At 37.5% G+C, this 25,810-nt stretch overlaps 3 protein-coding genes across 6 annotated transcripts; all 3 read right to left on the bottom strand.

Annotated features, from left to right (window-relative positions):
• Positions 1–979: 979 nt before the first annotated feature.
• On the bottom strand, positions 980–9,169 carry LOC130557830 (protein rapunzel-like). Of its 4 annotated transcripts, none has more exons than XM_057339909.1 (3): positions 9,052–9,122; positions 3,341–3,401; positions 980–2,660 (listed from the first exon to the last, which is right to left on the bottom strand). In XM_057339909.1, the coding sequence occupies exon 3, from the start codon at positions 2,630–2,632 to the stop codon at positions 1,457–1,459; it is 1,176 nt and encodes a 391-aa protein (XP_057195892.1). In that variant the 5' UTR covers positions 2,633–2,660; positions 3,341–3,401; positions 9,052–9,122; the 3' UTR covers positions 980–1,456. The 4 variants fall into 4 exon arrangements, with proteins under 4 accessions (XP_057195892.1, XP_057195891.1, XP_057195889.1 ...); XM_057339908.1 differs by lacking the exon at positions 9,052–9,122 and adding an exon at positions 5,392–6,389; XM_057339906.1 differs by lacking the exon at positions 980–2,660 and adding an exon at positions 5,392–7,600 and having other exon boundaries at positions 3,338–3,401; positions 9,052–9,169.
• Positions 9,170–15,986: 6,817 nt separating this feature from the next.
• LOC130557832 (protein rapunzel-like) lies at positions 15,987–16,844 on the bottom strand. The gene has a single exon (XM_057339910.1). The coding sequence runs from the start codon at positions 16,825–16,827 to the stop codon at positions 16,021–16,023; it is 807 nt and encodes a 268-aa protein (XP_057195893.1). The 5' UTR covers positions 16,828–16,844; the 3' UTR covers positions 15,987–16,020.
• A 5,751-nt stretch (positions 16,845–22,595) lies between these two features.
• Positions 22,596–24,590, bottom strand: LOC130557718 (protein rapunzel-like). Its single transcript, XM_057339717.1, has one exon. It carries the CDS (start codon positions 23,820–23,822, stop codon positions 22,596–22,598), a length of 1,227 nt encoding a protein of 408 aa, XP_057195700.1. The 5' UTR covers positions 23,823–24,590.
• Positions 24,591–25,810: the final 1,220 nt, after the last annotated feature.

The raw sequence follows: 25,810 nt of genomic DNA on the forward strand, positions 1-25,810 counted from the left end.
ACATACGGCTTTGCCATTTTGCATATTACTTTCTAAATAGATAATTGCTACCCATTGCTTCCATAAATAACAGACATATGCAGTATCATTAAAGCAAACTCATACATTTTCAAGAACCAATATTTTCAGGTAAGCCATTCCAAAAAAGGAAAATTAGAAAGAATATGTAAATTTCATTACTTTATAAATATGATGATGGAGGCCAATAGTTATTATATTACCTACCTATAGAACTGTTACATTCCTGTTTTAGGTGTTGATGCGCTTCAATTCCCTTCACACCACAGCTATAAAAAATTAAATAGGACAAAGAACTACAGTAAAAGCTAAAATCTTAGAAACAGAGAAAGATGGACTACTTGTTACTTTAATGCTAACCAGTATTTTCAGTACCTATAGTATTTTTTTCCATGATGGCAGTTTGAAGTTGTAGCTGCACTCAGTTACGCCTCTACTGTTATTCCTGCCTAAAACATTCCTGTTATTTGATATCAGTCACGCAAAAGCAGTCTTAACAAAATCAGACTTAAACAGCTTCAAACAAATATAAATGTATAAACTACTAAGCTCTCTAAATAGAAACTAATAAGCACTAATCAAAAACAAATACTCAGTAAATTTTAATCAAAGTTACCGAGAGCAACTGTAACACGACAGAGGAGACCTGGCCCACCCAGCTGAGACTGGTTTCTCCATTTATTCAACATTGAAGTTTTGGTTCCTCGCCACTGGGCCGTGTTGGCTTGCTCACCGGGAAACTGCTGATATTAGATTAACTCTAGATTCTGTAAATTCCATTAACATTGCTTTATTAGAATGGTCTTACTCTTTATATACCATGTACTATACTGTATTCTACCCTTTTCTGTGTTTTTCTTTTTGTTTTGTTTTCTTCCTGTTGTAAATTGTAAAAAGCGTTATATAAATCGAATTGAATATGACATGCAAAAAATATCAAACCACCACTAGTTCACAAATATAGAGGGAATGTCAAATGTATTTCTTTATTACACCAAAGAATAAAAGTAGACAAGTTTTCAGGCAACAGGCTAGCTAGCCACAGTGTGGAAGCAGATCTTATGGAGCTGTGAGAAAATACTATATTTTCGGGACAATGTGCAGGTGATCATGTCGACAATCTCTAGTCTTGGCTTCTGGAAAATATTAAAGGCACAACATGATGTATGTATGATTATACTTGTGCTTTGAAAGAAGATGATAGATAGATAGATAGATTTATGTTTGTATTGTATTGATTTCTTTGTTTATCACATACTTCAAAAATAGTAGTACAAAAAACTTTCAGATGTCACTAACATATGTTTTGGCCCTTACATCATAACCACAGAATGGTTTTGAACTGTAATTATTGTGGTTTACTAAAATATCATGTTGCAAACTCATTCTTAAACATCTGTTTAGCTGTTGAGTATGGCATTACTGTTTTCTGCTTGTTTTAAGCAGAATGAAGAAAGACATAAAAGTTCTTGAACTCTCTATAGTACTGTAGTTCATCAGAGAAGCTGCAGGAGAAGCCCAAATCTTTACACGAGGTCTTGATTGTATGCACCACACAATGAGGGATTATCTCAAAAAGCTGTTCAGCCATCGGCGTCATCTCAGGCTTCTTCTGTTCTGACACAAAAGTCTGTATCCGGTCTTTATCAATGGGTTCAGGTGAGGCGCTGTAGGAGATCACAACATTTAACTTCTCATCCGACGCCGGCACCTGAAACCGACTCTTTCCCGTCAAACCGTGGAAGTCTTTCTTGTTGGCGAACAGACCTTTGGGAGAGTTAAAGACACGGACCGACCAGCACACCCAGTCGTACTTATTTTTTAAATGGTCCGTTAACATGTCAGCCAGTTGCTGGTTGGTTTTGTCGCTGTGGTCTCTTACGATGCGTTTGGCTTCCAGCTCAGCCTGTGTGGGAAAGCTGTTGATGCAGTCTTCGACAACTACGGTTATTTTAGACTGAACCACTTTCATCTTCTCGCCCCACTCTTGAAGCAACTTCTCCTCTTCGCCATATTCTTCCAGGGCTGCGTGTCCCAGTAAAGCGATCAAACCGATGCAAAACAGTTGCTTGAGCATAGCGCAGAATTCCTCCACCGGCCTGCGGCTCTTCTGCTCGTAATTCAGCGTGATCTCCAGCACAGACTCTCCAGAGAAGTTATTCCCTGTTACAGCATTATACAGTTTGTGGAGGTTGTTGTCACCACCTGTCTTCTTGAAGTGTTCCATAAATGTCTTCTTTCTCACCTCCTTGAATTTAGGTTTAGCTTTGAGAATGTCCATAAATTTGCGGAACTGGTTGGTCAGGTTCTCTTCCACGGAGAAGTAGCTAGTATCTATCCCGCTTTTCTTGATCTCCTCGTTGATCTGCTGGATCTCTTCGGAAACGGCTTCGAGGCGATCTCGTACTTTCTGAAACTGTTCAGCCATGTACACCGCCTCTTTGCTTTCCACGTTATCCAGCGCCAGCTTCACAAGAGGAGCTGCGATGGCGAAAACGGGGAACAGATCTCCAGCGATGCTGGCCACCACTTCAGCACCCTGCTCGAAGACATCCATCACGGTCTCCACAACATCCTTCTTTTGTGAAACAAACTTCTGCAGCTGTTCGGCCATGTTTCAAGAGTTGGAGAGCCAAAAATATCTGTGTGAAGTATGAACATCATTAGAAAAAAGACTAGGAAAAAAGAAGAATATATTTTTGTACTTGTGCTGTAAAGGGGAAGTTCACCAAAAAATGAAAATTCTGTCATTTACTCTCAAGATGTTTCAAACCTTTATACATTTTGTTTATATAGATACTTATTAGAAATATATATTTTATGAGAATCTTTTCATCACACATTTTTTTGAAAGAATGTTTGTAATGTTTGTAACCAAAAAGTTGTGAGGCACTATTGACTACTATAGTAGGAAAAACTATGGTAGTCAGTAATTTGGAACAACCTGAAGGTGAGTAAATGATGACAGATTTTTCATTTTACTATCCCTTTAACACGAAGACCCTGGTTTACTAAGAAAACATGTAAACTGTACTAATTTGTTTTATGCAACGTTACAAATTGGAAGTGTACTTTGTAGACATATTGCTAGCGGTTTACAAAGAATAATGGCGCAAATAGCCACACGTGCAAATAGTTGGACACACCCATACTTTAAGGCTTTCGTGCCTGGAAATAACAAATGCTTGCCCTCCAGCACAATGTCCAAATACCAAGGGTTTTCTAGTATGACAACACTAGTGCACTTCTAAGTGAGCATGCACATTCAAACCTTCAGTAAACCAAAGAACTTTCTTGAGGGATGCCTGGAACAAGAACTTACATGTGTCAGTCCTGTTTTCCTCTAAAGGCTGTAGTGGATGATGTGAATCAGGGTGGGCTTGCTGAAAAAGTGCAAAGAAAAGAAATAAGAAACCACACAACTGCTGTTAGAAAGCAAAAGAGCAGCAATAGCCGAACAATACACGCCAGGTCTATGTACACATGGTAAAAGACGTACAGCATAATGTGTATTTCTGACGACCACACCTATAGATACACAACCGAGACAGATGCATTCATTCCAATTCAAACAAACACAGAAAGAAACAGCCAATAACACTCACTTACTGTAACCACACAACAGAATTGCGATACAAGAGAAAAGCATTTCAATTGGAAATAACCAGACCAGTTCAAATGGAGATGCTTACGTAACATAGCGTAACAAAGCCTTTTTTACAAGGAGCACAAAGTATTTTGTTCCAAAAGTGCTTACCTTTTGATCTAAAAGCTTATGCTTTAAAGCCTCTCAGTTGGAAACCTCATTAATTTAGCATTGAGAAGGCCCAATGTTCCTGCGGGTTTGGCATAGTTTTGCTCGTTTTATAACAAATAAATACGCAGGTGTGAACAGACTTTCCACTGGGAGAAAACATTAAATAACTGCATATTCATAGTTGATGATTGTAGAGATCCATGTCAAAGTGAATCGTTGTGATGGAATTTAAAATGATAATTTTAAGTTCTGTCATCATTTATTCACTCTGATTTGGTTTAAAATCCAAATTGGGCTCTTCCTTCTGTGAAACACAAAAGAAGAACATTTGAGAAATGTCTCTGTCCATACAATGGAAGTCAATAGAGGCAAGTGTTGTTTGCTTATAAACATTCTTCAAAAGATCTTATTTTGTGTTCTGCAGAAGAAAGAAAGTCATACAGGTTCGGAATGGTATGAGGGTGAGTAAATGCTGGAAGATGTTTCTTTTTTGGGTGAGCTAAAAACGTGACACAGTAGCTTCTAGCATGAGGACAGAAAAGTCTAAATAAATCTTCACAATATGCCACACATGCTTCACTAACATTCAGGTTCAACTAGCCCAGCAAGAACGTTTTCCAAAGCACTACAGTAACCATGACAACAAGAGCAGAAAAACATCATGTCAGCTTCTCTCTAAACACCCACATTTATAAAATACTGTTATCAGCTTTTCGTATAACGTTATAATACTAAATCTCTGATTCAAGCAATAATGTTTCCATGACTAAATGTCACACCACGACATTAAATCCCACTCTGTCAACAAGTTTCCCCATTTGTAGCAGCCCGATGTAGGCCTGTATGCATTTTCTAAACGTTACCAGTTTCAAAGATGTGTGGACACAAATCAAACAAAATGTAAAGTGGCTACAGTACGTGTTATTAAACGAAGAGGGTCTGTTCTTCTAAACAAGAGTGCTTTGTAAATGTTACGTTGTAACATGTAACGTTACGCGTTTTAATTACAGCAACACACTGGTAAAATGTCGTGTTTACTCTGTTTTGTGAGGTTATTGTAAATTAACTATTATTTCAATGCGACATCCAAACATACGCATTTAATTCAGTCAGCTTATTAGACAAAACACACATAAATAAAGTTGTGATACAGCAGTAGGTATAGGCCTCCGATATAATCAATCACATGAAGGTACGTGCAAGTCAAGCCGAAGGAAAGGTCTCCCAAAAACAGACTTTAAAGTTTATTATTTACGTTATTTAATTTTATTCAGCTTTATTGTAGCCTGGAAAAGTGAATACTGTTGTCATATGAAACACTTCCTGGTTTAGGGCGCAGCAGAGCGAGCAAACGAGTCATCAGTTTTTGACAACAAATACGATTAAAGCGATAGATCTACAGAGACAGAGATGCTTTTGCGTAAATAATCGATCAGATGTGCAACTTAGTCGTGTTTTTAAAAAAGTATCGAAGTCACGAGAAATGTCAGACGCTGAGAACAGGGTCTGAAGAGAAACGCCCTAAAACTTCAGCTCCCATGAGAAAGAATAGAGAGAGACGAACTACATTATTCACGTTTAGAGAAGATAGTATTAATCTCACGAACAAAACTCACCTTGAATTGATCACAAATGGCAAAAAAGAAAAGAAATGAAAACTAGTTTGCGCTGATCTGTGTCGAGTAAGTTAGCCTAACTTCTCGTGTGTCGGTTCTCCTGTATAATCTCTCGACACACCCATCAGATATAGCAGGAATCCGAAATATTGAGTTGAACCCTTCGGTAACTATACTACTATAGCTTCTGCCAAAATACCATACTGTATATAATTTCAACATTTTGTTGATTTTTTTAACCCTGCTGAAAAAAACAACCACAGAAATTGTATTGGTTTTAATGGAAACTTCATAATGGTCTATGGGGGTCTCTTCTGGTACTGTGTTGACTTCTATTATTGAGATTTTAACTGGTTGATGGAAACAAAAAAACACCATTCTAGTTCTACTTGAATTGTCAATAGGACTAAATTCTCAGTAACTATAGTATTTGGCGGAAACTATGGTTGCTACGGTAAATTTATGGTACAAGTCCCAACAAATGTGAAACAACTGGGTGGCTAGAGATACTTTGAAACAAAATTCTAGATCATATTTGTTTTATTTTGTGATTAAATACCATGGATTACACAGGCTATATATGTAAATGTATATTTTCTAAATATTTCTAAATAATTTCTAAATGTATCTTTTGAGTAAAGCCCTCTCCCCTTTTTAATAAATGTTTCTACAATTTAAAGTTTAAGTGATATGCTTTTTGATTGTAAACACTATGACTAACAATACGTGCCATTAATCCACCCAGCCTCCTTCTGTCAGCCACAAATGTGTTTAAAAAAAACAGACTAATGATAATTTTACACAATATCTGTCATATGTATACATTAATATTTGGTCTCAGACATTTTTAAATGCCAGCAATAATATACGTTCTCAGGTATGCAACTACAATAGTCTCAGAGAGAATGGCCAGTATTTTTGTCTTATGTAATGCTGAGCAATCAACTATATTGAAGTCTGATTGCCATTTTGATGTTTCCCATCTTGACACATCTATTCAGAATGAATGCAGAAATATGCTTTTTTGTGAATCCCAAAGTAGTAGCATTCTGGCTGGAAGTTGTTTTTCTCTTCAACGTTCTTATAGCGGCTGACGGCATGAACCACGGTGTTAGGAAGAGAGCTGCACAGAGTCTGAGCAACAGACACCATGTTACCCTTCATCTTCTGGCACTCAATCTGATCTAGCAGCTGGCTCTTGTTGAGCGGTTTTGGGTCTGCACTAAAAGACACCACAATTCTGATGTCGTTCGTGGTGAGAAGATCGAAAAAGTTGCCACCTCCACCTTTTCCTTGGTACTTTTTGCCAGCGAGCCAATTCCAGAAGAACAGTCCGCCGTGCTTGAACACCCGAACAGACCAAGAGACCCAGTCGTATTTCTTGGCAAGGATATCCAGTATAAATGACGTGAACTCTGGGTTGACAGAGCCCTGCCGCTCCACAAGTTGGCGCTCCACATCCATCTTAGCCTGCTGCGGGAAATTTTCGATGCATTCGTCCACCGCAGCCTTCATGCGCTTCTCCACCTCCTCCATACGATCCTGCCATTTCTTGACCATGACCTCGCCTACCGCTCCATCCTTCAGGGCAGCGTGACCCATGACTGCAATAATTCCCACAACAAACAGCTTCTTCAGCCTGGCACAGAACTCCTCCACCGCTCTTCTGCTCCGCTGCTCTGTGCTCACCACCGTGTCCAGCATGGCATCTCCAGACGTATTCTCGCCGAGTACCGCGTTATACAAGGCATCAATGTTCAGATCTGCACCCGTGTTCTCGTAGTGGCTCAGAAACTTCTCCTTCTTCTTCTCCTTGAACTTGGACTTAGCATTGACAAAGTCTTGAAACTTCTCGTACTGGCTGATCATCTGCGCCTCGCTGTCAAAGTTCTGCTTGTTCATGGATGTCCGCTGCAGCTCCAAACCTATTTTGTCGATTTCATCTTGGATGCCTTCGAGTTTCTGGTTGATTATTTCGAACTGCTCGGTGAGGTACTTGGCCTCTTTACCATCTGGGTTGCTGAGGAGCTCGGCTGAGGCCACAAACACAGCCTCCAGGATGGGGTGTAATTGTCCCACGGTGGCTGCTAAAACCTCACAACTTTGCCCCATGATTTCCACTCCTTTCTCGATCTTGCCCTTGTTCTCCAGAACCCATTCTTCCACCCGATTCATTCTGACCCAAAGGAGAGAATCCTTCCTATCCTGTCTGTAACAGATCGAGGCAGATATATCATAAACTGGAAGCCACAACATAAAAATCAATACCAGAATCAATGCAGCCTTTTCTAAGGGTCATATTTGTTTTCTTTAAATGGGACCTTTACAGCAACCTGAGATTAATTGGACAGCTGGACCACAGGGGCAAAATATCCGCGAAGGTTACGTGGACATTTATACATGTTTTCCATTGACTTGAGCCATCAAAAAAAAGAAAAAATTCTGGTCTTGTTCGGGCATGTTCTGAACCACATTACACCCCGCCCGCAAAGTCTCGGCAAATGATACAACAATAAAGTCAGATCAGTGGGATCAGGTGTCTGCTAAGTAAGAATTAAAAGCAAACACTCTAATGTCTACAATGGTTCAAAGTACACATTAAAATGTAATGAGTACACAGCCATTGTGAACCGGAGAGAATCATTTATCATTTAAACCCCAGCTGTGTAGCAAGGCAGATGTTTTCAGGAGGGGTTCCTGGGAAAATATATTTGAACGCTCTGGCTGTTTAAGCATTTCAGGACGTTTCTGGGCACTTTGATTACACAAGGGAGATGAGCTCACACTCGTATCTAATTTCCCAAGACTCAATATACAGAAAAAAAGGCACACCCAGATCTGAGAAAATCTGTAACCAATACACTTGTTCTGTAGTGAAAGCATTATTTTCAGCAAAGAGTAAAATTACTTTTTTATAAATAAGAAGAAATACAATTCAAGAGTTAACATTAGATTTGATACATTTTAGTCATACGTCCATTATCAAAAATCTTGAATGTAATAATGTCTCACATATGGATTTTGTAGATTAGGATTTGTAATTTATGACTCAACAATACATCTTTCAGACATTTTGATTTTACAGGAATTAGGAGCAAAAAGAATACTTACTGAACAATACAACGATCCTGATTGTTTCAAGTCCTCCTTTGTAAGGATGGTTTTAAAAAGAAATTCCGGGATTTTTCAGATTTGAGAAAAACTGTACTTCATAAGAAATTCAAGCTAGTAATAGATAATAGCAACACTGTGCCTTTGATGGTTCCAGTTTGAGAATAAAAAGAACCAAACAACTGGTTCTGAAAAAGAGGAAGGGAAACAACCAACTGTTCTGTTTAAGCTCAAAGCCACATCCCTTATTTGTAATCCAGTGCATTTAAATGCAGCTCAGAGATCCATGAAAGCCAATATTGACTCAAGCGCAACATCCTGCTATAAAACGATTCTCAAAAAGTGTCCTCATCAAATCTTCATCAAAAGATGTGTAGAAGACTGACCAACCTATTTATTTTATGAACTATTAATATTATCTTTGTAGAGTAACTTTGTAACTTGGGTCCTATGCAGTTTTTCTTCAATTGTGAAATAAAACATATAACAAAAAATAAAAAGCTACAAAGAGATCAAATTCATACAAGTATATAGAGAAAAAGGTCTTACCGTTAATGTTGAAGTGTACAGAGGTGTTTTCTTATGTCCCAACACAGTCCAACAGTGCGTGAAAGCACCAGCTTCTCAGGGTCCTATATAGACTCTCCCCTGCGGCCCTCCCACTTTGGATTAACTCCGTCCCCTGCCAGCATTCCTCAGAGCCCACTCGGAGAGATGAGGGACAGGCATGACGGCAGATAACATCCTGTAAACATTCATGCAAGAACTCAGCATTTATTTAATGACATGGTTGTGCTTAAAACCAGCAACACTTTTCCAGAAAATGTCCCGCATGCTGCGTCCTCCTACACTGGTTGCCATGGGTACAAGCATGTAAAATTTTAGTCTTTGTTTATGTTATAAAACATAAAATTGTTTATTAAGTGCAAAATAAATAAGTGACTGTTCTCATAATTTGCCAAATTGATATGTGAAGTTCTCTTTTCTGTTCTCTTTCTTTTTAGGGGACATTTGGGCAACACTTGTCGAATTTAAATTTGCATGAAAACTGGCCTTGGGGGGACGGTCATTTCCGTCACAGTGCTTTACATCGCAGAGAAAGACTCCTCTGTTTGTGCATCCCCAGCGTGGCAGGCAGTCAAACGCAGCTCCTTTGTGCTGCAGCAATCGCTGTGACACGCTGGCATGCAATGACTCGTCTGAGGAGGAACAGTGGGGGCTTGTCATGGACTACACAGACTGTGGTGCAGGTGAGCAAATACCTTATTCTTCTTTATCTCACTGTTACATCTCACACGATGCAAATCAGCAGTGTTTCAAGCAAATGTGCTCAAAATAGCATTACACTGTGGAACATGATCATTAATAAACAGGGTGCTTTCCATTCACAACACTCATGCAACCATCTAGCAACACACTGAGAACTTATTGGGACATCCTAACATAGCCCTGACGACATCCCACTACACCCTATGTAGCCTATTGTGGTGCCATTTCATTTTAATTTACAGAAAAGTAAAAAATAATAGTTTGTTTTTGTGCCTGTATAAGATAATGCACATATTGTTGTATTGTCGCAATGCATTAGGAAAAACACAAACTTTAAAGATGCTGTGTGTCTAGCATGCTTAGGATAGTAATGCATACTTCAGTTTGTGGAGTGCATCACTATGGCTGCGCACACAGTGTGTATGTGTACTCAGCCACAAGAGGTCACTTCAGTTCAAAAAGATGCTAGAGACATAAAATGACATTATAAGAAGTCTGATATTTTTGCATGCAAATTTTTACGAATCTCTGCTAGTAGACAGTAAATGTGCTGTGATTTTTTTCAAGCGCTGGCAGGTAGCTTGGGAAGGTCTAATTGGAATTAATTTGTGTGGGAATTAGCTTAAGGCCATGTTGAAATTATTCAGACAGGTTTGTCCTCTTAACTGAAATAAACGACGATTTAGGTGGGCCTTACCTGGAATTACATCACTTACGTTACTAAAGTAGCCTACATTTGGCACGATGTTGCAGTGGTGTAAGGTTCAACGCACGCCTTATTTCAAACAACAAGCTTTAAATAACAACAAGCGTCAACAAGCAACTTTTGACACGAGAGCATCTACGTTGAACGAACGAGGAAATATTGCGCTTTTGCTTTTTGTTTAACGTTACGTGGCTAAAATCTGCCGCTTCTTCGCAACTGATTATTTGTGTACATTAATATTAGATAGCGACCCTCACGAAAATTAACCATAGTTTTACCATAAAAAGTCTTAATCATGAACAATATTTGTAGCAAAACCAGAGTTACACGAATCATATTAAAGCATGGTAATTAACTACACTTTTAGTGAATAAATCCATGGTTAATTTTCGTAAAGGGTTGTTATTAGAACATTGAAATAATATACTAAGAATTATTTAGACGTTTACATTTCTGTGAGTAAAACAAGTAATCATTTTTGTCGTTATATTACCGAAAAAGTTGTTTTTCACTTTATCCTAGAACTCCAATAACTGTCTGTCAACATGTTAGCAACCACTCGGAACGCCCACTCTGCATGGCTGCTGCATAGCAACGTCCTGAGATGATACGTGAACAAGTAATGACACATTCGACCGTTCAAGACACGACGCGTCCGCCATCTTGGAACGGTCGATATTTCAGTTGTTGTCCTTACTAACTGTAAAAATCAATGTGTTATCCCTAGATTCCGCAACATTGCGCAGCCTCTGATTGTGAAAACAACCGAGATGTAAGTTCCTGAAGACATAGGAAAACCCTTCACACGTGGAAATGTGTTAAATTGTGTTTTTATATGTATTAAGTCAGAATAGGTATTTTAAACTATTTTGGCCAACTATGTCGAGTGTGCACACACTGTTCCAATATGGCGGATGACTATAGCGGCCCATAGAAACATCTGTGTATATATATCTACTCGCAGCACCATGTTGCCGCTAATTTTGCACAGGCAGAATCTGTAAAAATCTATTTATATGATTTATTGCAGTTAAACCCCATTATAGTTTAACCATGTTAAAAATAGATAAATTGTGACCCTGGACAACAAAACCAGTCTTATGGGTCACTTTTTCGAAATTGAGATTTTTACATCATCTGAAATCTGAATAATTAAGCTTTCTATTGATGTATGTAGTTGTTAGGATAGGACAATATCTGGCTGAGATACAACCGTTTAAAACTCTAAAAAATAAAATAATTGAGAAAATCGCCTTTGAAGTTGTTAATCAGGGCAACTGTGGCAGGCCATCCACTCACAAAAATAAAGTTTTTATATATTTAAGGTAAGAAATTTACAAAATATCTTCATGGACCATGATCTTTACTTAATATCCTAATGATTTTTGGCATAAAAGAAAAATCGATAATTTTGACCCACACAATGTTTTTTTGGCTTTTACTAAAAATGCTCCTGTGCTACTTAAGACTGGTTTTGTGATCCAGGGTCACAATTAATAAATTTGGTAGTGCATGTTTACTATAACAAAACCATGGTTTATTTTTTATGAGGGAAATGTCAGTCAAAGTTCTGTGCATGGGTCATTTCCTCATTTAACTGTGTCATTGCACATCTGCCTCCGGATCCCAGAGGTTAAGCGAACTGTGTAGAAATGTCGTTTTGCTAAAGGCTGTTGTAATGACAGATCAGAATATCTGTTTCCTTTTTGGCCTGCCTAATTAATAAAATCACATATTATTTTATTATGTAGTTTTTTTTCTTCTTTGTAAGCTAATTCTCCTTTACTGCATTTAAAACACAATACATTCCAAACTATACAAGTGTATATTTTATAATTTCAATATTTACTACAAATATAATACGGAAAAGTGATATGCTTAAAAAACTCCAAAATAGTCACTGGTTAAACATATTTTATAATGTAATGAAATCTTTGCATGAGAAGGTCAACATGTGTAGTTCCCGTCTTGGTCGGTGAGTTTGTTTAGCCATGTACTGTAATGTCTGGATCGAAGTATATCTGTATTAATTGCAGTCAGGTCTCTCTCTGCCCTTTAAAAACCTCAACCTTCGTGTCCGATGCAAATGGAAAATGTGATTACAACCCAGACAGTGATGAAAGCTGAAGGTCACCCCATTTCACTTCTTTATTCATGCACAATTGTGTTTTGTGAAGGCTCGTAAAGTGAATTTATGACCCGTTGTCATTTAACCTTTTAATGAGTTTGTCATATCATTTCAGTTGTCCTCACTCCCCACACCACACATGGAATTTAAAATGAGGAGTCTGAGCAGGCGCACATACTCTTTGCTATGTGATTACATTCAGCTTTTGTCTGAAGGACATTTTTTCTCATCAGTTTTGTTTGGGTTCCATTGCAGTCCAGGGTCACTTTGGTGATCACATGATGTTCCACCAAGAGCTACAACATATCGAGAATAACATTTAGACTATGAGCTGTGCTGCCACCGAGAGATAAAAGACTGGAGGAAAGGCTTTGTGGTTACTGATGGTTTTTGTGGTTTTCTGAAGAACAGCAGCCTTATAGTTTCATTTCAATTATTCGGAAGAAATTTTTTCTGCATTCAGGTTATACTACTTTATAAAGGTTAAATATAATAATAACAGGTCCTTCAGGTCTTTACCCGTTTTCTTGCCTTGACTGAATTCAGCATCAGTGCTAAAATACACATATATACGTATATAGGAGGCTATGACGCACAATGGCTAATGATCAGCACTATTAGAAGTTAACCATGAACTTTATAATTGTCAGATCTTTTACTGGAACAATGGAATAAATCAGTTTGCTAGGAAAAAAACATTAAAATACCAAATAACCTGTATAATCCTAAACAACACAATACTTTGTATAATTTTCTTGAGCTTCATTTAACATATTTTACCATGTTAAAATCTATAATTTATAATTCTTATGTTAGTGCAGAAATGCAAGTGTGATTTATTTCTTCTGTACAGTTTTAAGTGACCTGTAATAGATATTTTTTTATATGTATTAAAATAATTCTTATCTTTAGGTCAACAGTCTTCTTTCTGAGAAAGAATCATCAACTCATCAATCAATTTTATTTAAACCCAAACTTCTAGCAAGACTTATAATTGTCTCAATTAATGAAGCTGAATCTTGTTTTGCAGCTTTGGGCCTAACTAAGCACGTAAGCATAATTAGTTGTTATGTAACATAATAAAATAATTAAACAATAAGTAATTAGCAAGTACTCGTTATGCAAACGGTTTATTTTCCTGTTGAAAGCACATGATGTAACGTTGATGTTGGGTGCTATTTGTAGACCCACCAGATGGCGCTAGTTAGCAGACCAAACAGTTCCAGGATTAAAAAAAATACTTTTATGATGGCATATTTATTCTACTAAAAATTACTAGAATATTACTATTCTAGTAAACCAATAACTAGATAAGTGTAGAATACATTATGTGAACGATTGTTTTTAACATTTTATATGTATTTCAGTGGGCTTTCTGCCCCAAGCCCTGGCCTATGACTTTTTTCTTTACCTGATAATTAACAAAAATCATTTTAATCTAAAAATAGGTCTACTTCCTATCATCACTCCTTTACAATGTGCAGACTTTGGCTAAATTCATGGTGTTTATAATATTGCGACACTAGAAAGGAAAGCCGTCATTTCCTGCCAGAGCTGAACGAGTGTTATGGGAACAAATGGAGTAGATGGCAGGCGGAGGAGAGGCAGATATACTGGCAGTGTGATCTACAGCAGTGCTGAGGAGACATTCACACTGTTTAAAGTAAACAGAGCAGAGGAATTGAGCTTATCACAACACAAGAGAAAACATTTAGATGGAGAGAGATTCCAGAGTGCTGACGTGTCCTTAGATACAGACGGTTAAAGACAGATAGATTTCTGCTAGCAATTATTTGAGCATTTACATGCTCAGGTTATAAAGAGAGAAATGCATCCTTACCTATCCTGATTCCTTACCCTATCCATCATCATTAGTCCGAGATAAATATTCAGAAAATTGGTAATGCTGCCAGTGGGTGCGCTGGTGTTTGTCACAGTACGAATGTTTTAATGCTGTTTATCAAATCTGGCCACTTAAAGGCAGGAGAGCAGTCGATGGTCCACTCTGATGAAAAGGTAATGTCATTAGTTCAGCCTGTGATTGGCAGATCCAGCCAGAGTGAGGCATCCTGGGATTGATCATCTGCCCTTGGCACTATAAGGCTGGGCTTAAAAAAAACACTTACTGGTTTATTAAATATTGATACTGACTTTCCTAATATGCTGACCTTCATACTTTTAATTTCTTAATTTATAATTAAAGTCTGTATCTTGTCAAAGTACTTTATTCCAAATAAATTTCAAACTGTGTTAATGGATGAAATAGCAATGGCGTTGTTTAGTTTAGTTTAGTTTAGTTTAGTTTAGTTCTTGTAAACCACGTGTCTTTTAACATCCTTTTGTGAAAACATGACATTAATAGTATAGGAAAATACATCAGTCATTTCCCAACAACTTCTGCACCCACTAAAGTAATGTGTTGTTAGCGCCCCCTGTCAGCAAAATGTATGCAACAACTTTTAGACTCTTAGGATAAATGAATTGTCCACAAGAAGTCAAGATGAATGTCATACTGGAATCGTATACATTTGTTATGGTCTGTTATAGTCAGATTTAAGGTTTAGTCACTTTTAAATCGTTATCAGAGATAGAAGCCATATGGATCAATAATGTTCCTCCAACAAGCAAAATATTTTTTTTCCATTCAATCTCTAAAACATTTGAAACCCGTAAAATAATTCAGGAGTCCCAGTCATCTTTAACATTTAGCATAAGCTTCTTGTACTATCAGATACAGTAAATGTATTTTAATTGATTGCAGTGGATTGTTGACTGTATATAATATTTTATAATGTTTTATGAAAATATAAATGGATTTCATATACATTAGTTCTGAGTCTCAGGAGTGACAAACCAGACTTTAAACTAAGGAGGTCTATAGTAAATAGAGGGAATGTATACAAGTAAAAATCATTTCAAGTAGTTTAGGCCTCATTTTAATATCTAAACTATTTTGGTAAATTGTGGTGTAGGTGTTTTCCCAGTCAATAATAAATAAAGGGCCTATAAATAAATACATTCTTCTGCTATGAAAGTACCAAAATTGGTAAAAATGCAGAAAAGATGAACATTTTCTTTTATTTGGAATTAAAAAATATATATATAAACATGCATGCACAGGGAAAGATTTTATTGTATTTGTAAAACTCTTATCACTTTAGTACAATGTACATGTGAGATGAGTGATTATACTGTATGAATCTTCTCAAGCGATCTGCACTAATCTTAATACAGTGGTTTATCATTTCAAGTTTAAAATATATTTGTTCATGTTAAACTAAACTAATGTGAACATGTGATTGGAAAAAGCAGATTAAAGGAAATGAAATACATCATTGTGTGTACTCAGCAGTAGGGTAACGCTGCTTTTCTTTTGATTAGATTGGTTGTGCAGAACATGCTGAAATACGGTATATCACATCCATTCACCCATCACCCCCTGCAATTTCTTCATCTTCTCCTGCCACTCCTTGTTCCGAAGTTCCAGGTCATCATTCTTGAAGGCATAATAGCTCATCATAGTGATGTAGCCAATGCGGAACAGGGAGGCGAGATGCGTGCAGAGGTCTTTCATGACTTGCTTGTCACCCTGTGCACACTCCAAATACACTTCAAGAACAGGCCGGCTGAAGAGCTTACGTATCCCCACCACACCCTCATAAAGGTTGTTCATGTTTTCGTCATCTTTGTTAATCTCGTAACGCTCTATGAATTCATCCATCTTGAGCTGCAGGCACTCTGGCTTCGCCTCCACCATCTCCATATATGATCTGAACTGGTTGCCAAGGTTTCTTTCGATCTCTGTGTACTGGTTGTCCACCTCTCTCTTCTTGATGTCCAGCAGGATTTGATGGTTCTGCTTTGATATAACATCCAGCGTTTGGTTCATGTTTTTGAATTCACACTTGAGGTTCTTCATCAAATCTTCATCGTCCACATGGTGCAGCACCACCTGGATGATAGGGCTGGCCACATTAAAGATGGGATTGAACGCCCCGGCTGCTGATGAAATGGCAGCCGCAAATTGTAGAACTTTTTTAAAGACTTTCTTCACCTTTTCTTGGTCAATCTTATTGTCACCCATGGTGTCTGGAGAAAGATGAATCAGTGATAATACTGACCTGAAGAAAAAAAAACCTTTTATAATAAACATAATTGTGCTTTCAACTTTTTCAAATATTTTATTAGAAGAAAGGAAGAAAAGGCAAAGACTAACTGCCATGATTTTCTGAGTAAAGAAGTAAGAGATGGTCCGCAAGACATAATCAGACAAGACTATCCTTTCTTTAGATACTGCTAACTATGTTTAACTTTTCAGAACATTTTTAGATAATATTCATTCACACTATGATGGAAAAGACATAGGCCTGCTGCAAGAGGAAGGTAAATCTCAGATGAGAGCTCTTTCATATCTCTATTATTCTTTTTTTTTTACTTTTGCTTAAATCGCTTGCATCTTAAATATTTCTCTTGAGAAAAGACCCCAAAAATGTCACAAATGTCTCTGTTACAGTTTCAGAAGAGATCTCAACATTATCACATCAGTATGAACTCAAATATTTGTCATCAGATTTACCCACATCCAGATTATTTAACCTCTTTAATACTTCATCTACATTCAGTTTACACTTCCATCATTTGTTTGAGTTTAAAGGGACAGTTCACCCGAAAATGAAAATTCTGTCATGAATTACTCTACCCTAATTTGTTCCAAACCTGTACAAATTTCTTTGTTCTTTTGAACACAAAGTAAGATATTTGGAAGAGTGTTAGAAAATGAGATTTTTGGGGCACTATTGACGACCATTAAAATGGTGGTCAAAGGTTCCCCAGAACTGTTTATTTTCTAAAATGCTTCAATATATTTTCTTTGGTGTTCAACAAAAAAAATCTACTAAGGTAGTCAATGGTGCCCCAGAAATCTCAGTTTGCTAACATTCTTCCAAATATCTTTCTTTGTGTTCAACCAAACAAAGAAACATATGCAGGTTTGTAACAACTTGAGGTTGTTTAAATCATGACAGAATTTTCATTTTGGGGTGAACTATCCCTTTAAGTCTTAGGTGATACTTAAATGAAACACAACCGAGAACTTCCTCAAGTCTCCTGAACTATAAGTCACAACCCCTTTCCTGGGTTTGCACAACAGGGGCATTGAAGCATTTTCCCTTGACAGCTGAGAAAGAATCACACAGTTCACACCAAACACCTCTAAATTCAAACCTGCTTATGACAATCTAACATTCAGATTATGTGTAATGTTCCTCCTGTTCACATTGGTCCAGAGCTTAGCTTAAATGTCAGTGATGCTTTGGCCCCGTTTGTCTTTCACTTCATCCTTGTCGTCTTCTGTTACTGAGGTGTAGGCTATCAGCACTATAAGACCGATGCAAGGTGAGCCACGTGACTGCACCTGGCCTCCATCACTCTTCTGTTTCTATTAAGGCCTTGCAAATAGAGATCCAGTGCCAATAATTAAACACATCTAAACTCAAATTCTGCTCAGATACGCCTCATAGGTCTTGATAAAATCCTTTATTGAGTTCAGACTCTCCACGACACGGATATTTGATTAACTTCTCATATTTGCCAAAAGTGTTGTTGATTTTAGTGATGCGGATCTGAAGGGTCTTGCTTGGTCTTCCTTGCCTTCCAGCCTTTCATGGATCTAAATTCATGTTACAGAATGCATGTTCAGTAAAAATGGAGTAAGCTTACCTGTGTCTGTAGTTGTTCTGTTCCTAATGGTACTGCTGCTGAACAAGCAGCCACCATTTATCTGTCCGCTCTGAGAAACAGCCCCTCCCTCTCTGCCATTCAAATTCTGATTTGTTTCTATAGCTTTTTTATAATTTTGCATTGTTGCTAAGCATTTTAACAGAAAATATTTTTATTTTGCACAAACAGTTCAGACAAAAGAAAAAACTGAGATAAAAACAGGATTATTTTCAAATAAATGACAACTTTGCTCATTCATAGGTCAGGAGTTTGCTTTTAACTTAGTCTCAGATATTTCTTCTAAAATTGCAAATCTAGATTTGATTAAATTTGATGAGAATGGTTTGAGTTCATATTGAAATCTTTAACAATCACGACTTTTCATTGCAGACCTAATTGGCAAATCCGAGCTCGGTTTGTGACATTGTTGACATAAACTCTCATGGAGACATTTGTGAGATTTCGGGCTCTTTTTCTCAAGAGAAATATGTGAGATGCAACAGACTTGAACATAGTTCTCATATTCATAATCTCATCGATGTCTAGGCGAAATACTGTAACTGTAAGATATATTTTCTTGGGTAATACCATATGATACACATAAGCATTACTAACTGTAGAAATATTTAAGTGAGATTGTAATCGAACTGTTATATTTATAATAATATACAAAATGTTTGTGTTTTACAAACAAACAAAATTGTGCAAAATTATACAGAAAGCAGTCCTTTATGCAAATTATTAAGACTTCCATCTCATATTGTTTGCTGTGTCAAGTGCCGCATACAGTATTCATTGTTCTTTAATGTGTGGCGATGATGTTTAGTTTCTGGCTGAATACGTGTAAGGTCAAGAATAAGGCCATGATCATGACAGAATCCCATCGCTCTTCTGGTTGAAGCAGGCTACGGCTCTGGTGGCATAAGGCTGAGCATCTGGCTGAATCACAGCAGGGTTTGTCTGTGTCAAGTGTCCTCAGGAATCTGATGATGTGACATAGACACAACAAGCTGAGGTTAGCATAAAGGCCACTTACGTAAAAATAATAGGATTTGATGTGTCATGTAAGGCCAATGAGTTTGTGGGCCTTGAAAAACACAAGCGTGTACATTTATCAGGAAACCATTGTAATGTTCAATTAAATACAATATGCAGTGTTTTTGGTAATCACAATTATAAAATAAATGTGTTCATAAAAATAAACAATCTCTAGTTTTGATCCCTGCTTTCAAGCCAAAATAAAATAAACAGTGCCTTATCAACTTATCTCTGTTTCTTCATTCAAGATTACATTATAACTCAATAAAGTACATGACTTCCATTATGAATATCCTTGGATTAAAATCAAGGTTTCTGCAGAATCACAAACAGCGTGTATAAAAAAAAACTTTAATAAACAAAAGTTAATCTTTGTTAAACTCAAAAAGCACTTTGATGCAATGGCATAGTACAAAGTCTTTAAGCATTGATTCTGAAATGACAACACATGAGTGTGTTAGTTTGTCCTTTTTTAATGTTCAATTTCAAACCTGCAAGACCTTTTGAAAGAAAATTATTTTAAAAATACATTGTTGTTTACACTAAATAATGAAGTTGTTTTTTCTCTTTCTGCAAGGTATGGTTTTATAAAGGACAATAATTTCTGCTATTTAGCCAAGAGAAACTTATCACTACTTTATGGTCGTATCACATTATGACTCAATAAAGTATATGACTTTCTTCTAAATATTATTAGATTAAATCAAGGTTGCTGCCGAATCACAAACAGCATCCCTTTAAAAAATTAAAGTTAATCTTTGTTTGACTCTAAAAGCAGATTTAGGAGGGTGATAGGACAATAAGTCACATGTTCTGCACGGGCCTGCACGAGTACAATTATGATATGACTCCTAAATTAAAAGCTATATTATCAGTATTTCTTTAGTGTGGATTACATCTTTATCAGAATGACTCTTTAATGAACATTACTTTAGTTTCACATGAATATTACTGGATTCAAAGATAGGTTTCTGCAGAACCATAATTCAATGATATGTCAATCATTCCTTACTTAAAGAAGACACTTTTTAAGAAGGACAGAAACTACATAAAAAAACAAGGTTGTTAAATGTCTGGTTATGTTTCGGTATTCATGAAACACAAACAGGCGTTTCTTGTCATTCCTACTGTTTCAGTAGGTGTATGAGGAAAATCGTGTATGAGGAAAGCCAGGAAGATCATCAGTGATTCCAGCCACCCGAATCACAGGCTGCTCTTCTTGCTACCTTCGGGCAGAACAACCGGAGCATCCGGTCCCGCACAAACCGGCTGAAGGACAGCTTTTTTCCTCAGTAATAATATTATTTCGTCTTAACTGTGCGTTGTCATGGTACATAGAGCATTTCAGAAAGTTTCACATATCCTGCAGTGAACGCGCCAAGATTATTGAAGCAATCTTCGGTGAAATGACGCGCGCACAGTAAAACCCTGGGGTTATACTCCTTTGGTATCGTTTGAAAAATGAATTGTAACCATTGTTCCCTCAGAGGTTCTTCCTTTGGTAGCTGAAATAAGACGGACTTAGTTTCACAACGTAGAACACAGGTTCTAGACATGGTACACACGCATCACGAACGAGCGACAGCGTTTTGGGGGAGGAGACTAGTGAAGTTTTCGCGGCAGTCCCAGCAAAACGTAGGCGGGGACTATGTGTAGTGACGTATAGATACGCGGCGGTTAGAGACTCGGACTAGCTCATGTCTTGTTTGCATGTTTCAGAGTCGACTCCCATTTTTACAAGCCAATAACTTTATTTATTCACCTTCGGACTTACAACTTGGCAGACAGCTTACTTTCAAACACGGCAACATAACACACTGCATGAAATGTAATTTTCATGATCTCATGCTACTTACTCTTTAAGATTCTGTAAACTCCATTAACATTGCTTGTATGGTCTTACTCTTTCTGTAACATGTACTGTATTGTATTTAACCTTTCTCAGTGTTTTTCTTTGTGTTTTGTTTATCTTCCTGTAAAGCTGCTTTGAAAAAATGCAACATTGTTAAAAGCGCTATATAAATAAAATTGAATTGAATTGAACATATGCTGCTGTCTTTGAGGTCAAAATTCATTTGGTGTCAGAATTGTCGACAGACAGTTCTGTATTGAGAGCCTGGAGGATCAACTTCAGAAAACATCAGAAGAACAAAAAGGGGACACACACCATGTTGACCCTCTACTGAAGCTGTTCCCAAACATTTTTATTATAGGATCCACCTAGACAGGTATAATCTATTTTGTGACCCACCAAATATTCAAAATGTAAATATGGGGAAAAAAAACAGATTCATTCTCTCTTAGCAGAGTGTAGCTTTTATTTACCGTGTCATTGTACAGTATAATTAAAATGTAAGTTTAATTGCAATAACAAAAGCCATTGTCATGCTTGTCATTAATTGGACTAAACGTTTTTTCTTTGTCATTCACCGCAACAGCCTATAATGATTTTGAGTGATCCACAGTTTGAAAACCCTTGTCTTAAACCACAATAATTCCGCCTCAGTACTTCAACACAATAAAGATGTGTTTGTTCCTGTCCTTCACAACGTTAAAGATCAAACCATCCAGAACCAATCATTGCTATATTATCACTATTTTATCAAGATGACTCATTAATGAACACGATTTTAGTTTTAGTTATAACCAGATTAAAATCCGGGTTTCTGCAGAACCATAAACAATGTGGCTTTAAAACTTGTAGGTAATCTTTGTCAAAGACTTATTTGAGAAGAAGAGTAGAAACTGTAAATAAGAGGATATGGACCACGTTTCCCATCTTCCCTGCAGGCTGCTGAAGACACAAGCATTTTTCCTGATTCATCCAGAGGGGACTTGACCTCTGGGACAGGGGGTGATGTCCCCCTGAGTTAAAATTTTTAACCCTTTAAATGATGGATGTTTTAGGCTCTGAATATCAGCATGTATATATCTTACATCTTGTTAATCAATTAAATTAAGTTATATTCATTTTCAACAAAACTATGTGTTAGGTCAACCACGGTCACAGAAAACATGGCCAGATTTGTTAGTGAGAGATCAGCTTTAATCTGATGAAAATATATGGAAGACGACGACAAACATTTATTTTTATTTGGAATCCCATGCATCAATGAATCCAGAACAATTCTATCAGGAGTGTGCATTGAGGCGTGAAATTTGGTTTTGTGTTATAATGTTTAACCTGTAAAGACATTTTACTGCAGGACTACAAAAGCATTTGAAAGAATGTGTTTAGCTGTTGACTATGGCTTTTCTATTTTTCTCCTTGTTTTTTTCAGAGTGAACAAAGACATGGAAGTTTTCAAACTTTATAGAGTAGTGCCGCTCATCAGAGAAGCTGCAGGAGAAGCCCAAATCTTTACACGAGGTCTTGACCGTGTGCACCACACAATGAGGGATTGTCACAAAAATCTGTTTGGACATCATCGCCATTGAGGACTTTTTAAATATACATTTATTCTGTTCCAAAAACAGAATAAGGGTCAGTATCAGGGCTTTATCAATGGGTTCAGGTGATGCGCTGTAGGAGATCACAACATTTAATTTCTCATCCGACACAGACACCACAAACTGATTATTTCCCATCAAACCCTGGAAGTCTTTCTTGTTGGCGAACAGGCCTGTGGGAGAGTTAAAGACACGGACTGACCAGCACACCCAGTCGTACTTCTTTTTTAAATGGTCCATCAACATGTCAGCCAGTTGCTGGTTGTTTTTGTCAGCACGGCCTCTCACGATACGCTCAGCATCCAGCTCAGCTTGTGTGGGAAAGCTGTTGATGCATTCTTCGATAGCCTCGTCCATTTTAGACTGGACCACTTTCATTTTCTCGCCCCAATCTTGACGTAAGTCCTCCTCTTTACCAGAGCCTTCCATGGCTGTATATCCCAGTAAGGTGATCAAACCGATGCAAAACAGGTTCTTTAGCATAGCGCAGAATTCCTCCACCGCCCTGCGGCTCTTCTGCTCGTAATTCAGCGTGATCTCCAGCACAGACTCTCCAGAGAAGTTATTCCCTGTTACAGCATCATACAGAGTGTTGAGGTTGTCTTTTACACCCGTCCTCTTGAAGCTGGCCATGAACATGTCCTTTCTGGACTCTCTGGCCTGATCTTTGGCTTTGAAGATGTCCGTAAATTTGCGGAAGTGGTTGTTCAGGTTGTTCTCCACGGACGAGTAGACATGATATGCTTGACTTTTCTTGAGCTCCTCGATAATCTGCTGGCTCTCTTCAGAAACGGCAGCAAGGCGATCTTGTAACTTCTGTAACTGTTCCTGCATGAACTGGACGTCTTTGCTTTCTACGTTACCCATCGCCAGCTTCACAGAATGAGCTAAAATGGAGAAAATGGGAGAAAGATCTCCAGCGATGCTGGCCATCACTTCAGCACCCTGCTCGATGACGTCCACGATAAGATCCTGGTTCTCTGAAATGCAATTCTTCAGCAGATCAGTCATCTTGTGAGAGATCGTAGGCCAAAAATATCTGTAAAAAATACAACATCATTAAAAAGACCCAAAGCAACAGAGTTAAACTTCAAGCATTGTACTAAAGTCCTGAGATCAGAAATAAAGATCCGGGCTATTAGATACTGTATCAAGTTAATTGCATGAATGTGATGAAATTAAGTTGTTACAAAGTTTTGTTGAAAAAAATGAAAAGTATCAACTTCGGGATGTTTTCCATAAAATGATGACAATTGTGAAAATACATTAAGAGTAAGAAAGAACCAAATTAATGCAAATTGTAGAGGTAAAATAAACTGTTTTAGGTACATTTTTGAGAAATGACTGAGTTCATATTAAGATCTTCAATAATATTGCTGTAATTGCAGATTAATAGTGGCATTTGTGAGATGTAAAATCCATTAAATCTCCTTGATTTCTAGGAGAACTAATTAAGACATTAAAGAGATCTCATCTGGGATTTTTCTGTTTTATAGGATTGAGTGACTTGGACAAGGAGCTAAATTAATTTTTTATTGTAGATCACAGTTTCATTGTAAATGCAATTTATATAATAAAAACCACAGCATTTGGCAAAAATTTGGGTTAATATAATACATTTTGTAAGGGAATTTGATATGCCTGTATGAACAGGAAACAACTGGATGCCAAGTTATTTCAAAAATAATTTTATGACAATGTGACAAAAGACAAAAAAGATAAAAGGCTTACCGTTAGTCTGGTGAAATGTTTCAGCTCAGTCCAATTGTGTCTAGCTTCTCAGGGTCTACATGTGTATATACAGTGAGGGAAATAAGTATTTGATCCCCTGCTGATTTTGTAAGTTTGCCTACTTACAAACAAATGAAGGGTGTATAATTTTTATGGTGGGTTTATTTTAACTGATAGACACAGAATATTAAAAAAAATCAGGGGAAAAAAATGTTATATAAAGGTTATAAATTGATTTGCATTTCAGTCAGTGAAATAAGTATTTGATCCCCTACCAACTAGCAAGAATTCTGGCTCCACAGATTGGTTATGTGCCTATATGGACCACAGATTAGTCCTGTCACTTTAAGAAAGTACTCCTAAATCAGCTTGTTATGTATATAAAAGATGCCTGCCAACAGAATCTGTATCTTCCAGTTCAACCTCTCCAACACCATGGTCCAGACCAAATAGGTTTTAAAGGATGTCAGCGACAAGATTGGAGACCTGCACAAACCTTGAATAGGCTACAGACAGAAGCTTGGTGAGAAGGAGACAACTGTTGGTGTGATTATTTGGAAATAGAAGATATACAAAATAACTATCAAATGCCCTTGTTCTGGAGCTCCCTGCAATATTTCCCCAATGGGGTAAAGATGATCATGAGAAATGTTAAAGATCAGCCCAGAACTACACGGAAGAAGCCTGTTAATGATTTCAAGACAGTTGGGAACACAGTTAGCAAGCAAAACATTGGTAACACATTGGTAACACGCTATGCCACAGTAGACTGAAATCCTGAAGCACCCGCAAGGTCCTCCTGCCCAAGAAGGCCCGCCTGGCTCGTCTTAAGTTTGACAATGAACATAAAAATGATTCAGAAAAGGCTTTGGCGAAAGTGCTGGCACTGCTGTGAGACCAAAATGGACTCCTGTGTTTGGAGGGAGAGAAATGCTGACTATGAGCCCAAGAACATCATGTCTACAGAGAAGCACAGTGTTGGAAACATTCTGCTTTAGGGCTTTTTCTCTGCTACAGGTATACAGGATGACTTCACCGCATTGAGGGGCTGAGGGACGGGCCCATGTACCGTAAAATCTTGGACGAGAACCTCCTCCCCTTAACTAGGTCACTGAAGATGGGTCATGGATGAGCCTTTAACATGACAAAGACGCAAAACATATTGCCAAGACAACCAAATAGTGGCTTAAGGAGAAGCACATTAAATGTCCTAGCCAGTCTCTAGACCCTAGTCCTATAGAACCTCTGTGAAGGAGGCTAAAACTCCA

Source organism: Triplophysa rosa, linkage group LG8 (assembly GCF_024868665.1).
Source record: "Triplophysa rosa linkage group LG8, Trosa_1v2, whole genome shotgun sequence".
Classification (NCBI taxonomy): Eukaryota; Metazoa; Chordata; class Actinopteri; order Cypriniformes; family Nemacheilidae; genus Triplophysa; species Triplophysa rosa.